This window comes from Lithobates pipiens, unplaced genomic scaffold (assembly GCF_037356315.1).
Source record: "Lithobates pipiens isolate NorthernLeopardFrog02 unplaced genomic scaffold, aLitPip1_a1.2 Scaffold_3, whole genome shotgun sequence".
NCBI classification, from domain to species: Eukaryota; Metazoa; Chordata; class Amphibia; order Anura; family Ranidae; genus Lithobates; species Lithobates pipiens.
In genome coordinates, this window is record NW_027507790.1 from 5469545 (window position 1) to 5486945 (window position 17401).

The window sequence follows — 17401 nt, forward strand, 5'->3', positions numbered from 1 at the left end:
TATTGATTGCTTTGTTTTTTTACACAGGATGAGCTCACCCAGGAGGAGGCCGGGACCAGTGGTATGGAGGATGAGGCCGGGACCAGCCACACGCAGGAGCTAGCTGGGCCCAGCAGGAGTAGGACTGAGAGCCAGGTCCCTCCCCTCCGCCTAGCCAGCAAAAGGCCCAGGAGGATGGGCCGTACAGAGGAGGAGTCCTTGGTGCTGATACAGCGAGCCACACAGATTTTGTCCAAACCCCCCAATCCTGAGGAGGCCTATGCCACTTATCTGGCTAGCAAGCTCCAAGAAATGGACAAACCCCAAAGAAACATGTGTGAGGCAATCTTTTTTGATGCCATACAACTGGGTCTGAAGGGTGAGCTCACACCCACCACTAAGCTCTACAAAACAGACCCTACTGCTCCTCCTCCTCCTCCTCCTCCTCCTCCTCCTCCTCCTACCACAACTCCACCACCAGAGGCACAGCCTCCAGCGAAGCGTGGAGGGAAGGCTAGACGGAAGAGTCGCAAGTGACTGCCTGGCTTCAGTCTGCTCTGAAAGAAGACGCAGGCTGTTGTAGTACCACAGTCTGGGGACATAGATCTCATCTGCTGCTGTTCCTGGTCTTTGGGATTCTAGGACCTGGTTGTGCTCCCTATGTACATGCTACGCAGGTTCGGAATTTTGGTGTCCACTCACTTGATGTGTGCCTGGGGGACAAAAGGCTTCACAAACGTCAAAATTGTCTCCAGTGTTGCCTCCCTTTTGTTTTGTTTTTTTGGTTCTGAGGAAAAATAAAAATTTATTATTGCAAAAAAATCTTGTATGTTTTATTTTTATTTTTTTTTATCAATATTTTTGTATAATTTTGGGTTAAAAAAACAAAGTTTATTTGTGAGTAGGCAGATACATGTCAAAAGACTCTGGGGGTTATTTACAAAACACATGTTCATGTAAATATGCTAACTTCAAGTGCAATTTTTAAAGCACTGCAAGTGCACTTGGAAGTGCATTCGCTGTAAATTTGAGGCTTAACATTTGAAATGAGGGGAAGCTCTGTTGATTTTGAACATGCAATCATGTGTAGGCTAAAATGCTGGTTTGGGTATCTATCTATCTATCTATCTATCTATCTATCTATCTATCTATCTATCTATCTATCTATCTCTACTTGCATAGTCCTGCTTGGCCCAAAAAATGCAAGTCCATCTTGTTTCAAACCCCCCACCCAAAAAAAAAAAAAAAAAAAAAAAAACAATAGTAGTTCCAAAAATATATAGTAATAGATATTTTTTTTTTCTGAAATAAATAAATAAATAAATAAATATATATATAAATATATATATATATATATATATATATATATATATATATATATATATATATATATATATAATGTGTCTATCTTAAAAAAAAAAAAAAAAAAAAAATTGACAATGGTAGTTCCAAAAATATATAGTAATAGATAAATTCTTTTTTTTTTCTGAAATATATATATATATAGATATATATATATATATATATATATATATATATATATATATATATATATATATATATATATATATATATATATATATATATTATTTTTTTTTTTTTTTTTTTTTTTGGGTTGGTTTTTTTTTTTTTTTTATATAAATTGGGAATATATTTTTGCTATAATTGGAAGATTAATCATAGGATGAGGATGAATAAAAACATGTAGTATAACTCTGTGTGAATATAAGCAGCAAAGCTACTTCACTTTTCTTGCATTACGAAGAAGAAAAGAACGGGCTATATTAAAAAAAACACAAAATTAGCAGCATGACGAATATGCTAGCTGCAATACGAACACTAGTTTTACAAGACCGAGCGCTTCCGCCCTGTAAATTCTTTCTGAGTATGCGCGGAACTTAGTTTGACGAACAAGCCTACACACGAGGGGACTGTTCGCTGAAACAAAGTTTCAGCGGACAGTTTTTCGGAAATTCCGAAAAACCTTGTTCAGCGGACTGTTCGCTGAAACTGTCCGCTGAAAGCCCACACACGGGCGGACTGTCCGCCGAAACACTGTTCAGCGGACAAAGTTGGGCAAACAGTCCCCGCGTGTGTACGCGGCCTAAGTTGCATCAATAAGACAACAAATTCCTGATACCCAACCGGACTTAAAACAATCATGAAGGGTAGTAGTCCATAACAGTCTGTAAAGGCAATATGAAAACTGCATTAAGTCAATACAGTATATTTATAAAATTTTAGCATGAGCGATTAGTATTTCATAATTTTAGCATACAAAACGTTAGCAGAAAAAAAATAACCCACCATATAATACCTCATGTGCTTGACAAGAAATCAATCAAAATAACCCAAACCTCTCATTTTGATTTGGTAGTTGCAGAACAGCTAAGCCAGTATCTACATGTTCAAAAAAAACATTTTAAAGAGGGAACGAGACATGTCAATATGTAAAATTAAGGCAGAACGCAACAGTGACATTCAAAATATAAGCCTTACACCTATGATTTTGCCCTTCGTTGTACTTTTATCAATGTGCAATTGCAAGTTTCTTAAAATTGGTAATTTTAGCTGATTAGGTTCCTCAGGAGAGGAAGTAGCTACAACATGTTTAGGTACCTTGTAATACATAAAATTTAGAAACTACGTCATATTTTCCATTTCCCATTCAAATTAAACAGGTCTATTGGTATGGGCTGAACATTTGATAATGGCTACTATGTTTGAAAACAAAATTAGGAAAACCATAGCAGTGGCAAAAGCATACTATAAATTCATGTACACATAAATTATCATACATTTTCCTATGATACAAACCTGCAAGAGAGCAGCATTAGAGGCATCAGCACTGCCAGCTGTACTGATTGAACTCCAGGCAACTGACCTTAAGAGGTTATTGTTAATAACAACAGCATATCCTAAACAATGTGTCCCTAGTGCAAGCAATAGCGGGACTTAACTACTAAAGAGATCAACAAAGTGGTTTACAAAATCTTGCACCCATTCTGCTTTCATGTGGGGACCCCACCTTTCCCCATGATCATCTGCCCCAAATGGTGTTGTCAATCTTACTAAGTCCATTCTTGGATCGGAAGTAGAAAGAAATTCCTCACTCCTTAAGAGAGGCTCGGGACAAGGGTGCATTACCGTCCCTGTGCTGCTTATGAAAGGTACTGGAACTGGATGGATAGCAACATCCTCCTGCACAAGGAAGTAATCCAGATTCACTAGGGTTTGGGGTACTTGTAAAAGTCCCTTTTCATCAAGAGGGATAACTCTGTCAAGAACCAAAAATTCTTGAGGTGGGGCAGTAATTGGTCCAGGATGCTCCTGAGCACTGATATGTGGGGACAACATCCTACTTGAAGTAGGAGAAGACGAGCAATTATGCTGCACAGGTTCTGGCATGGTGAGCTGTTGAGGGACATATGCAGTATTCCCAAACTCAAAACCATCTAAATTTAGTGAGGGGGTAACAAAAATCCCTATTTCTGGAGTAATGGATATATCAGCCTGGGGTACATTTACCAAAGCAGTAGGTGTGAGTGCTTCTAATATTGCAAAATATTTTGCACACAGGGAAATGGATTCCCTAATTGCATTCATAATTATATCTTTTAGTCTGACCGTTAAATACATGTGTTCCTGCAACACCTGCTGAACTAACCCTGAAACTCTCCAAACCTTCTCCAGGTACCCCACATTTGTGGTATCTCCTTGTGACGTTTCCAAGTCAGCAAGGATATAGTTAATTTGGTTTAGGCCAGAATAGAATGTGGAGAGTGGAGACTTATGTTTCTTAGTGCTCTGTGTAGGAATTCTCCTGGCTACTCTCCGTAGGCCATTAGCTGTCTGGTGTTTCATTCTAACATTTGCTTTAAAGGGGTTGTAAACCCTCATGGTTTTTCACCTTAATACATAGAATATGAAAAACCTTGTGTGTTGGTGCAGCCCCCCCCCCCCCCTTTTTACTTACCTGAATGCTGACAATCTTCGGCCAGGAGCGAGCATACCAGCTCTAGCTGGTGTCTCATGTCCTGATTGGATAGATTGATAGCAGCACAGCCATTGGCTTCTGCTGCTGTCAATCAAATCCAATGATGCGTTGCTGGTGGGCGGGGCCGAGTCCGGCATTCTGTGTGAATGGACACAGATGCAGGACTCCGGAGCGCACCCGCATGGGTGTTCACCAAGGAGAGCGCTTCTCCGACGATTAGGGAGGAGCCAGGAGAGCAGCTGAGGGACCCCAGAAGAGGAAGATCAGGGCCACTCTGTGCAAAACGAACTGCACAGTGGAGGTAAGTAGGACATGTTTTATTATTTAAAAAAACAAAAATCAAAGCTTTACAATCCCTTTAAGGCCAGTTTTCGATACAAAAAACCCAGTTGTCAATAAAGTCCAAAACAATCTATGTTATTGTAATATTTTACGCCGTGCCTTAGAAAATGTTAACACTTTAAACGATGGTAAGTGCAGAATTTTCCCCTTACCCATCCTGTAAACAAAAAGAGCAAATTATGCAAGCAGACCTATTTACCTTTGAATGTACAACTATTCTACAAGCAGGAAAACCTGCTGGCACTGAAATAATGCCTTCTAAACTGTTCAACTACTGTACATACACATCAAGTCGGAAGAGCTGCACAATCAAAAAATACCCCATTCTGACTCTCGCAGATTAGCACTCACGTGTACGCAAAGGGCAGGGAGTGTTATAATCTTTTGAGAGACTGAATAATACATCTACTTAACAATGTTCTATATGCAAGCATAAATAAGCAATTAGCGAGTAAAAAGTTATTACCTAAAAGATGTCTGGGTGTGTGGAAGGGAGAAACCTCTAAAATGAAAGGAAACATTTCTAATCCCTACCTAATCCCTACCTTTACTGCCTAGGTTTAACAATATCTGCACAAGTTCCCCCAGCCCAAGCGCTAATTCTGGCACTACCTAAGCGCTCAAGGCTTCGGTTTGAAATGGGGGGGGGCAATCGGTAACAACAGTATGCGCCCAAGCAGCCTGTCCCCCGATGGCAACACCTCAACCCAACACTTCTAATATCAGTTAATAGGGTATTATACCTGATATATAAGTTAATGGTACATATCCATATTCCCTAATATTACTTTATGCTAAAAGATTATCCCAGAACTGCAACAAGTTAACTGTATCTATCTACCTAAGGGTTTTATCCCCTTCTATAATATCTGTCTATGTAATCTATACAAACCTTTGCCGGCATATCTTTCCATTCCATACGTCTAGACGTCAGGACCCTGGAAACAACACACTTACACCCAAGATCATGGTGAATGGTCACTTAGTTTTAATTCCACATTTTTTTGTCTTAAATACAGTATGTAACAGGATATTACAATATCATGTTTTTATCCTATACACGTCATATTCTATATATAATGAACAACATAATCATGCATAACAGGAAAAAGTACAATAATACAGTAGTCAACAAGAAACAATTAACCACAGGCCTTTACATAAAGGAAACAGATGTGTATGCAACAAGAATAACAAACTCAGAAAAGTAGACCTTAGAATAGCAAAATAGCAAAATATTCAAACAAAAACATTTTCCCACAGGTCAGATAACAATGGGAGGAAACTTCCTACCTTCCTTTACAGAAACTGTCCATGCAACTTAAAATATATGTCAGTATAATCTTTACTTAAAGCATAACCCTAACACCCACCAACAGGGCTGATTCAAAAAAAAATGCAGTAAATATAAAAATATTAGGTTGTAAAACAATTATAAAAAAATAAATTGTAAAAAAAACAAAAAAAAAACAAAAAAAAACTATTGACACCACTCCCCCCTGCCGTACCAACACTGTCCACTGCCTCAACCCCCTCCACCCAAAAAGCATTGTGAAAAAAATGAAAAACAAATTCAATTGTACAAAAATCAATACATAAAAATAAAAACCGACTGCCACCATCTACCACCTTACTGCCACTGTCCACTGCCCTACTGCCACTGTCCACTGCCACATAACTCCACCCCCACACCCTTCCCCAGAAGCACTGTGAAAACAATATTTAAAAAATGATTAAAAAATAAACAACAAAATTGTCAAAAATAATAGATAAAGTAATAAAAACTAAAATCTACTGACACCGTCCACTGCTCTACTGGCATTGTCCACTACACCACCCCCAATCATTCTGAAAAACAAAAAAATATTTTATGGAGAGGGATGGATGGTGCTGGGTCGGAGATGTGGATATATTATGGAGAGGGATGAATGGTGCTGGGCGGAGGTGGGGATATATTATGGAGAGGGATGGATGGTGCTGGGCAGAGGTGGGGATATATTATGGAGAGGGATGGATGGTGCTGGGCAGAGGTGGGATATATTGTGGAGAGGGATGGATGGTGCTGGGTCGGAGTTGGCTATATATTGTGGAGCGGGATGAATGGTGCTGGTCGAAGGTGGGGATATATTGTGGCGAGGGATGGATGGTGCTGGGTCGGAGGTGGGGATATATTGTGGAGCGGGATGAATGGTGCTGGGTTGGAGGTGGGGATATATTGTGGCGAGGGATGGATGGTGCTGGTTGGAGGTGGGATATATTGTGGCGAGGGATGGATGGTGCTGGGTCGGAGGTGTTAAAATAAAAAATGGGTGCAGCGAGGGACTCAGTGGGACGGCCAGTGGATGGACCCTGGGGAATGTTGGTGGCCAGGCCCCCGGAGGGCCCAGCACTGAAGCTGTGTAAAAGCCCCAAAAATTTCTGATGGCTGCCCTGCATGGATGGAATATTGCCTGGTCTCTGCTGAACTGGCTGAATATCAATCCATGTATGGCTTAAAATTCACAGTTGTCCAAACATATTGTTTATATTTGCAGTAACAAAACAATTGCTAACACCTGAAACACGGCCAAACCAAGTTTTACAATAAAAAAAACTGTCACAATGATAAATGGACAGCGTATTACCATTTTAAACAATTTACACAACAAATTTTAAAACAATTTCAAAGGCAACCTTTACACAGGAAGCGTTGACAGGTTTCTTTTCTTGGTATAATGCATCAGGACTTATTTAACCTATTTTCTATAGTCATATTTTAATTGAAATTTTTTCTTATTTATATCATATAATTTATGGTGGAGCTTAAGTATTCCATTAAATTGGTAGTAAATGAATATGTTCTTGTCATTTGCCTACTTACGTGTTTAGTGGCTTGGTGGTTAGTACACCTGCCTTGCAGAACTGGAGTCCCTGGTTCAAATCTTAGTCAACTCACTATCTGCATGGAGTTTGCATGTTCTCCCTATGCTTGTGTGGGCTTCCTCCTACACTCCTAAGACATGCAGGTAGGTTAATTGGCTACTTTCCAAATTGGCCATAGAATTTGTATGCATGGGAGATAGGAAGCTTAACTTGTAAACTTCTTTAGGGCAGGGGCTGTTGTGAATGTACTGTATGCAAAGTGGTGCACTTATATAAAAATATGTAATAAATACACAATAATAAACAAAATCTAAGTGACATTAGGATCAATTCACAAAGCTAAACCATCAGCATAAGTATCATTATTTAAAAAAAAAAAAAAAAGCGACAGTTATTTTCAGGGGAGTCTGATGAAATTTAAAAATTACAGCCACACTGTTATAAAAAAAAAGTACATAAAGCTGGTGGGTTTTGTTATCTGAGCATATTGTATTCTCCAAGTTTACCACTAGAGTGCACCAATGTTCTGGCTGCAAAACTATTGATTGCTTTTCTGTCTCTTCTGTTTTCTGTGTTCCAGTGGAGATCAGCACTAATTACTTTACAAGCATTCTCAGGAGGAGGAACCCAACAATACTCAAGCATCACTGCAGAATACTTTACACTGTCCTTTGTTATCTTCCTGGACAAAGCAGTTGAAATTCTGTGTTTCTACAAGAATATTGGGACCACGTGCCACTCTGTGCCCGTGGACAGGACACTGGCCCATGACAGGCTGCCGGAGCCGGTCAATGACATGGATGGGGCAACTGTGGGAGTACGAGACCCCCAAAGTGATTGTAGTGAAGAACCGTCATCTTGGCACCATCTACAGATTGCTACAGCTTCTAATCATTCTTTACTTTGCATGGTAAGTGACAGTGCATGAGACTTAAAAAATAAACCAAATAATGTCAAAGAATGCATTTCGCTATAATAAAATGTATGGCTGGATCATGCCTTAGTTCATATTAGATAGCGGGAAAGAAACTATTTTTTCCCAAAATAAGATCAAACAGAACTTTATATAGTAGTGCAATATTACTTGGCATTGAGCTGTGCTCATTTATTGACAGGTATGTGTTTGTGGTCCAGAAAGGGTATCAGGCACGGGAGACTGGCCCAGAAAGTGCTGTCATCACCAAAGTCAAAGGGGTTTCCATGTCCAAAGCCCCTAGGGGAGCCAAGAGGATTTGGGATGTAGCGGAGTATGTGAAACCCCCCGAGGTAAGATTTATTTGAGAGCATTCATAGAGATATGGACTTACTATTCCACAAAAGCAGCAAAGAACTTTTCAAAAACCTGCTTTGAGCAAATGTGCATGTTTTAGCTTATAAAGAAAGAATTGCCCCCCCCCCCCCCCCCCCCCACAAGTAGGCTTGGCCAGGTAGCATCAGCCATGGTCATGCAGGTGCCTACAGATATACATACACTCTCTAAACTGATACTAAATAGACAAATCAAGCAATTGTTTTCTAATGCCCAAAAGCATCTTTATAATGCCAATCTCAAGGGGGAAAATTACTAAGACATCATGCACACAAATGCGCATTGGCTGTACAGCATGCAGATTCTGCAAAATTACTTATGTGGAATCTGCAGCAACCCATTGAGATACATTAGAAGACATGGCTGTATGTGGTTGTGTGCTGAGGGTGGCATAAAGCACCTGCACACACCAATGTATGTCCTGAACATAGACAGTGCGTGGCTGGAGCATACATCCATGCCTGTACTGCAGGAAACCCCTGGTGCACAACTGCGTACTGCCGTATAGCCACATCTTCTAATGCATCTCAATGGATGACTGTAAGCCAAGGCTGCTGGGCTTGGGAGAGTATTTATGGAGGTTATTCATATTGTATGGCCCCTGCACTTCTGTGTGAATAAGTCCTTTATGTTTAAAAACTAAAAAATGTTGTGAATTATTTTTACTGTAACTTTCTTTTCTCGTGGCAATAAAAATATGTACTTTTTATAAAAACCATTTACTTGTTTATTCCCAGAGCATATCTTACAGAGTTTGTGAAATTCATGTTGAAGCTTGAACAGTGACTAGGAAAATTGTGGAGGTGGTAAAAGAGAATTGTGCTGGTGAAGGCAATAGGTTTGATTTACTAAAGGAGCAAAGCATGAGAACTTTCACTTTACCTCATTTACTAAGCTAGGTGAAAATTTACTTTGCAAAATAAACATGCTTCATCCCCATCATTCTGGAAAAAAAGTATAGTATATAATTATAAAAAGTATAAAATAGCATATAATGCAGTGTACCTAGAAATGATACCTCTTGTTATAAATCCAAGAATGTTTTTCTGTTGCCATTTTTATATACTTTTGTATATTGTATTGCACAGGTATGCCCTTAAAAAAATAAAACCTGGATATCTAAAGGTGACATACAGGAGAAGAATATATTCTCTCTTCACCATTTGTTATTTACTTATCTGTGGGGGTTATTTAGATCTGAAATGAAGGGAAGCTCTGCTGATTTTATCATCCAATCATGTGCAAGCTAATATGCTGTTTTTTATTTTCCTTGCATGTCCCCTTCAGATCTACAGCGACTGCACTTCCAAGTGCACTTGCAATGCAAAGTGGATTTTCCTTTAGTAAATAACCCTCTGTGTGTCACATATTATGACATTCTGATCACAAAAAATGCTGTAAAACATGCACAAAGCTCATAAAGGCGCATAAACACGTTTTAAACAGCGTTTTTACATTCTTGTTTTTTTGGTGTAATTTTACAAAAATGCTGACGCTCATAAATGCGTTTAAGAAATGCTGTTAAAAGCAAGTTTTTAAAGCCGCATTTTTCTGCCAGCAATCCGACATCCAGAAAGAGTTTTTTGAAACGTCCTATGTGCATTGGGTCAATGTACAATACTTTATAGAAGCATAATATAGTTCTATGTATAGTAGCTGGAGCAGAGTGAGAAACCTGGACTCATTCTTGACTACCAAAGCATAAAATGAAAATCTTTGTTCTCGTTCCCTAGCAGTCTTTATACAGGATGTCATAGATCTTGATAGTACAAGAGACAAATGAGTTGTACAGCTCATTAGTATTTATTAAAGTAGAACTATTGATTTTGTGGTGACTGGTACTGTGAAAAATGAATACTACTGAGAAAAACTACTTATAACTTTTGTCACACTTTATTTTTTTCTTTTTGATTTAGGGTGGTAGCATCTTCACCATCATAACTAGGACAGAAAGCACCAAACTTCAGACACTGGGAATTTGCCCCGAGGTGAGAGAGCTACTGGGTGCTATGATAATACAACTTATATGTTCAGACTGTCTTTATTGCATATAGCAAGATGTATAAAAACAATAGTAAAGTTGATTCTAGAAGAGAGAAAGTACATTTTTCTTCCAAATGTTATGTCAAAATAACAATAGTTATGCCAAAATGAAGAGAACAATGGAAGAAAGGCAAGAAATGGTAGAGGGCAGGGATGAGCATCCAAAGGTAAGCAGCATATGTTATAAATAAGCGGACATTTTATAGAAGGGATAAAATATTCAGTAGTTTTGGATAAAAGACACACAAAGCTTTATATTTAAAAAAAAAAATTCAGAAAATAGGTAGATTATTCCATTATTTTAAATGTATCAGATTTTCTTCATTTGAAAAATAAGCACTATTTCAGTTTTTTTTTATTTGTTTAGATCAGTTCCTCCATCCCTGTGAAGTGCTTTTAGAGCATTTTGGTCAGTGACTAATGGTTTATTTTCAGTCCTGCGATGACGTAACTGGCTGCTCTTAGTTATTATACCAGAGATGTCAGGTTCATTAAATGCATCCTGCACTTTTTTCTACCTATCAAAGGTTTTAAGTCAAAATACAATATTGCATTTACTTACCCGAGCATTGTGCTTGTGCAGTATACACAAAAGTTATCCAGATTACCTGACATCTTTGTTGCGACCCAGAGTTTAAGAATGGGAGCGAACATTTTTTTTTTTAATTTGTAAGATGTATATTTACACACATGCTATACTTATTTATTTTTATATTTTTTATACTATTTTTATTTTCTTAATAGGAAGTCTGGAACTGATCAGTGGTAATCAGGATCCTCTAATAGTAATTGACCAGCAATACCTCACAATAGCAAAGATCTACTGCTGCAGCCTGATCCTCTTTACTATCAGTAATGCCATGATGCACTACACTCCCAATGTAAACACAATGCAGAAGCGCTTACATTCTCTTCTACAACATGCTCCTAAGGTGCAATATGTAGAAGTATTAGAAGCCCTGGAGCTGATCATTTTCATCAGTTTTAAAACGGTGCTGGGACAAAGCCACTTTCTTTGTGCCATTGTAAAACAGCACCTGGAACTCAATTGGTTAAGAATAGGTGTGGCAAGAAGATAGAGCCCCTTCTACCAACACAGCATATACATGTCAAACCTATCCTCCTCACATTACATAAACCGATCCTATCCTACATGGAGGAGGAAGTGATACAATTACCTCTTTCCCTTTCTTGAAAAACACACATTTTGGTAGAAATATGAAGTTGTCGGATTTTCTGTATAATGAAATCCCCAATGACAGTTCCCACTTGAGCAAAACAGCAAATACTCCACCTAGGGTCTGTTCACGCAACAACATGCACTGCAATGCACCTTAAGTCATTCTGAATGGCACCCCAAGTCATTCTCTGACACTCAGCTTCACAATAATATGTTACAGTGTGCTGCCAAGAAATAGTGCATGCAAAAAAGAATTTGACAGCACACTGCACAACACACATCACTGTATTGCCAAAGGTTATGCTAAACTGCAATACATGTCTGTCGGAAGGTATGTTGGTATGCCAATTAGAAACAACTACATTGCACCAGCGTACTTAGCCCCACATACATAGGGTAGACATGCTTCTGCTCAATTCTCAATTCTGAAATTTGCTGAGGGCTTTGATAGGCCAGGCAGCCTTTAACTAGGTGTCCCCTCCCCTGTGTTTTCTGTTTGTACGTGCCTTGCTTCTCATTTGAAGTGGAACTTAAAGTGAATGTAAAGGCTTAAGGTTTTTTACCTTCATGCATTTTATGCATGAAGGTAAAAAACCTTCTGTGTGCTGCTCCCCCCACAGCCCACCCTAATACTGACCTGCGCCCCCTCTTGATATGCATGGGAACCTCGGCTGTCCTAGGTCTCTCTCTCCTGTTTGGCTGAGACATAGAGCCATTGGCTCCCACTGCTGTCAATCACAGCCAGTGAGTCAATGAGGAGATAGCTGGGGCCAAGCCATGGCTCTATGTATCTTATGGACACATAGAACGGGGCTCGGGAGAGGGCACACACTAGTGCCCCAGTAGACAACCGGCTTGCTATTGCGGACACTAGTCAAGGAGGAGGGGCCTTAAGCACCCTGGCAGGGGACCCAAGAAGAGGAGGATATTTTTAATACTCAAACCAAACTCACCCATCCATCAATGTCTCCATGCTTTATTTTATAGAGAAATAATTTGGAAAACTCCCCATCCCCCCTTCCTCCAGCATTTCTAGCAGTGGCATAAAAATTACAAAAAGGTAATGTCATTTGAGAGAGTTTAACTCTGCTTTAACTAAGTGTTAACTCTAAAGCCAGATAGTGTTCACTGGCGCACAGTCACTAGTTTGTATGCATGGTGATTTACTATCACCCATACATCTACCCCCACCAATATAGCTTTTGAGGACAAACTTGCGATGACTCTGTAGCCCCTGAATATATCTGTCTCTTCTTCCCACTTCACTTCTTGTCAATAAGACATCTATGTTCGCTTCTCCCATACTTAAAACTCCTCATACCAGCTAATACTAGGAATTTTTTCATGGAGTAAAGAGGTTCTACATGTGGGCTCAGCGGTTTAGTACAGCCTTTTAATTAAGCCATAAACCTCAGTGGATCGTTGGGTGTACAGGCTTGATTCAACTTTCCTCAGGCATCAGAAGCTTTTGACACTTCCCTCTATATTAATGGTTTCATTATACAGGTGGGGTAGATGTGCTGAAGAAAACACCAGCACCAGCTTATTAGTAGGGAAAATGTTATGCTAAGACCAGGTTTTGTAACCTGGTATTCCTAATATCATTTACTGATCAACTTAATAATAAAGTTAAAGTTGCCAATAATGTTCTATGTATTGTTACTATATGTTTGTATATTTTATTTTTAAGAGTGGTTTACTTTTGGAATAGTTCATTGTTTTTTTTTTTTAAGATAATATGGTGATACCTAAATTTAGGTTTGACATCAGTTTGAGACACTTCTGAGATCATTCCAAATTCATTGACAGTTTTATTTGGCCTACAGTTGACCTTTTGACCTGCATATTTTGCATTCCCATAAGCCAATCTGATGTGAACAAAAGCCCATCAACAAAGACCACATTAACGATTTTTTGCAAAAAAACTGGTTTATTATTAAGCTTTTAGATGGGGTAAAATGTTTGGCAGAAAAATGTGACAGTGCTATTAGTTTCAAAGATCAAGGGTTGTCTAGCTTTTGACTTTCTACAAAGATATTAATTTACTGTGTAAAATCCTACATTTGTCTACATTACCATTCTTTTACAGTATTTTACAGTTTGGCACTTCTTTTTTAGATATAGATTTGTCACTTGACTGGTAAGGGGTTTGTGGTTGAGGATAGGACTTTTCAGGATGAAACTATTGCAGCAGGTGTGTCCAACCTTTTGACCTTCCTGGGCCACATTGGAAGAAGAGGAATTTTCTCGGGCCACAAAAAATAAGGACAGCTGATGAGCAGAAAAAGTCGGGCAGATCACAAGTTAACGATCACTGATATGATATGATATGACTGAGATAATGTAGATAATGTACCTATTTGAGTAATAAAAATTCATTTTTTTTTTACAAAAGTAAAAGAGAGCAACATTAAACTAGTTCGATAATTGACACTGTTTTTGATAAACAAACTCAATAAATTCTCAAGGTGTTCATCAGATAGTGTGGTTCTAATTTTGCCCTTTGTGTGCTTCATCCTTGAAAATAGTTACTCACAAATATAGGTGCTGCTGAAAATTGATGACACGAATATGGCATGATTGTGGAGAGAAAGAGATTTTACTTTTCGGAAAATAAAACTTATAAAATTTCAGACACTCAAATTTTTCTTCTGTACAAATTGTTTGCCAATGTAAATGCATTTTTACAAAAAAAATCAAAATTTTTAGGTACGTTTACAACTTTGTGTTGGGCCGCAGGTTGGACATCGTGATTTGCAGCTTTTTAAAGTGAAACTGTAATGATTTCGATTACATTTTGTTTTTAAAAATAGTTTATACATTTCTAAACGTATGTTTGTTTTTACAAATACAGTACATGACTAAGGGCCGGTTCACACAGCGGGCGATGCGAGGCGACACGACTCGCCTCGCCTCGCTCCCGCAAGTCGCCCCCGTTCTGTACAATGGAACCGTTATGAGAGGAGCGACTCGAGTCGCTCCGACTCAGAAAAAAGGTTCCTGTACTACTTCTGGGCGACTTTGGGGGCGACTTGCATTGACTTCTATACAGAAGTCATCTGCAAGTCGCCGCTGAGGTCGCCGCAGGTCGCGGCGAGGCAAGTCGGAGACGCCTCGCCGCGCCTGCAGTGTGAACCGGCCCTAAGGATTTCCAGAGTACTAAAGATTTAATTTAGAAAAAGACAGCGCTATTAAAGGAAAATATAATGTACTACAGTGCAATGTTTGTTTAAATTATTAATATCCCTCCCCTCCTAAAACAATAGCTATCAATGTGCAAACAAATGGCAACAGTGCAAATCGATATTTTCAAAAAGTGCAAAAATATACTGTAAATGACATATCTTAGCAAAAAAATAAAAAATAAATAAAACAGTATACTGTATATATCTGTGCAAAAAAATCATGCTAGAAATAAGTAAATGAACACATATAACTCACTAATGAATTTACGTCACCACGCACGCTGTGATCGCCCTTGTAGCTTCGGTTTTTTGGCCAGAGGCGATACATGATCTTATTGAAGCCTATATACTTGTGTCCATGAAGACACAAAAAAATTAAATATAAATAATTTATTAGGTTGTCTGTGGGTAACTGGGCAAATGGGCAAATTATACAATATTATTTGTATCTCTTCTCTAAATTAAATGCTTTCCCTATCTGTCTAATGTATCTTTCAGAGTAAGTCTGTAGTTGATGCCAGGTGTGTCACTGCTGATGACTGCAAAAGTGGAGACATGCACGTACTAGGCCATGGTAAGTGGCCAGAAACGTGGTCATTTTTTATCTTTACAGCCTGAAGTGTAATTACTACCAAGACCTCAATATATGGGAATTGTAGGCAGTGAGCTTGTGAATTTGAGAATGGGATTGACTCATTATGCCCAGCAGCAATGGATTAGTCTTCCCTATGAGAACTCCAACAGTTTCTTGTAAAAATTTGTTATCCAAAAGCTCTTCACCTCTATTCAGTTATTAGAAATACTTGGTATAATTAATCATTAATAAGCCTAAAATACAAGTAAGAACAATTTTCTTTTTATTGCCTAATGTGTATGTTAAAGTACCTGAAAAAGTATATTTACTGGATAAGATTAGTCAGTAATTCACAGTTATCAGCCATGACATTTCATTTAGGATACTTGAATTATATGCAGTAAATGTTTAAAAGCTATGAAAGTGTATCTATGCTCAGTCTATGCACAATAAAATATTTACATATTTTTAACAGTAAAAGAATTTTAAATCAAGCTCTCACTAACCTCTGTAGCTGCATGTACTGTGAAGTAGTTCATCCTCAAAACATCACAAAAGAGACTCTAAAATCAGGTTTCAGTCAGTTTCTTATAGCTCATGCACTCTGGCACAGTGGGATATACACCAAAAAAAAAAAAAAACTGTCATATATCTTTTTCCTCTGGAGTCACAGATATTGGGAACAACTGTCCTTACAAATTAATGACAGGATGTGGCTGTGTGCTAGTGAACACAGACTCAAGCATATGCATACATACATGTGGGGATCTATGCCTGTAGACGCAGACTGTGTTCAGGGCTGTACATCTGTACATCCCATGTGCATGAGTCCATATCAACAGAATCTATTGCTTGTTTATTAGAAAGGCTGGCAGGCTGACAAGACTCTTCTGCTTGAGGAATTTTAAATTTAAAGTGTCTTTTAAATACTCTGAGAATGAAGTGCTCCACAGTGCCTGCTGCTGCAAGGCTGCAGTTGTTGAGGGCTTGTTTTAAAGCACCTTTTCTCATGATTAAGAACGTTTAAACACTTTAATGCTCATATACAAATATACATGGCATGAGAACCACACAGGACCCATAATAGTCTTAAGATACGAGGTACAGAAATATGTAACTATGAATGAAATTGTAATGAAGGGCAAATAGAAGCTGGGAAGTGTGTGAGTGAGAATCACAGGCAGGAGAAAAAAAGAAAACAGAAAATCATTTTAGATGAAGAAACACATCAAACATTTATCCCAAACAAGCAATAGTAAAACGAATCAGTCATAGTCAATAAAAATAGTTTAGAGAGTGATGCCTAGCTATTGGTGTTTCAGGGTGAATTAATCAAAGCCTATAGGATTTCCTATGTAAAACTGATCCCACTGATGTCAGCTTTGTCCTTTGGTAGGTATACAGACTGGACGTTGTGTAAATTCTACTCGTGGATCATTGAAGACCTGTGAAATCTTTGCATGGTGTCCACTAGAGGATGAAACTGTGACCAGGTTAGTGATAATTCCAAATTCATTGTTAAACCACCACTTTATGAGTGGAGAAACTACAACCAAAATGTACCATGCATGATTGTGATGGACAGCAGTGCATACCATGCGTGATCATAACAGATTGAGATGTCAGAAACAATAACTATGCCACATATGATTGCCTAGACACTGAATGAAAAAAAACGATAGCTTTAAATTTATGCAATGATGCACTGATGGAAACAAAAAAGATAGGAAAAGTAATGATATTGATTCTTTTAGTTTCAATTATAGGAGGTAAAGTATATCTTAACCCAAAACCAAAAATTGAATATACTGTATTATAGCTTGGTCCTTGGTGTGATGGCTTATTCTGATTTATTTTCATCTGGTAATCCTGAAAAGAACACACTTCCTGTCTTATCATTCCTTCACTGTATCTATGAAGGGAGCCAAAA

At 38.4% G+C, this 17401-nt stretch overlaps 1 protein-coding gene across 1 annotated transcript in view; it reads left to right on the forward strand.

Moving 5' to 3' along the window:
• Nucleotides 1-7790: 7790 nt before the first annotated feature.
• Nucleotides 7791-17401, forward strand: part of P2RX2 (purinergic receptor P2X 2) — a 71800-nt gene continuing 62189 nt past the window's right edge. The window contains exons 1-5 of the mRNA XM_077461190.1: nucleotides 7791-8090; nucleotides 8296-8446; nucleotides 10406-10477; nucleotides 15396-15471; nucleotides 16868-16964. Coding sequence (XP_077317316.1) covers nucleotides 7948-8090; nucleotides 8296-8446; nucleotides 10406-10477; nucleotides 15396-15471; nucleotides 16868-16964 — 539 coding nt within the window. The 5' untranslated portion in view covers nucleotides 7791-7947. The remainder of the gene's footprint in view (nucleotides 8091-8295; nucleotides 8447-10405; nucleotides 10478-15395; nucleotides 15472-16867; nucleotides 16965-17401) is intronic.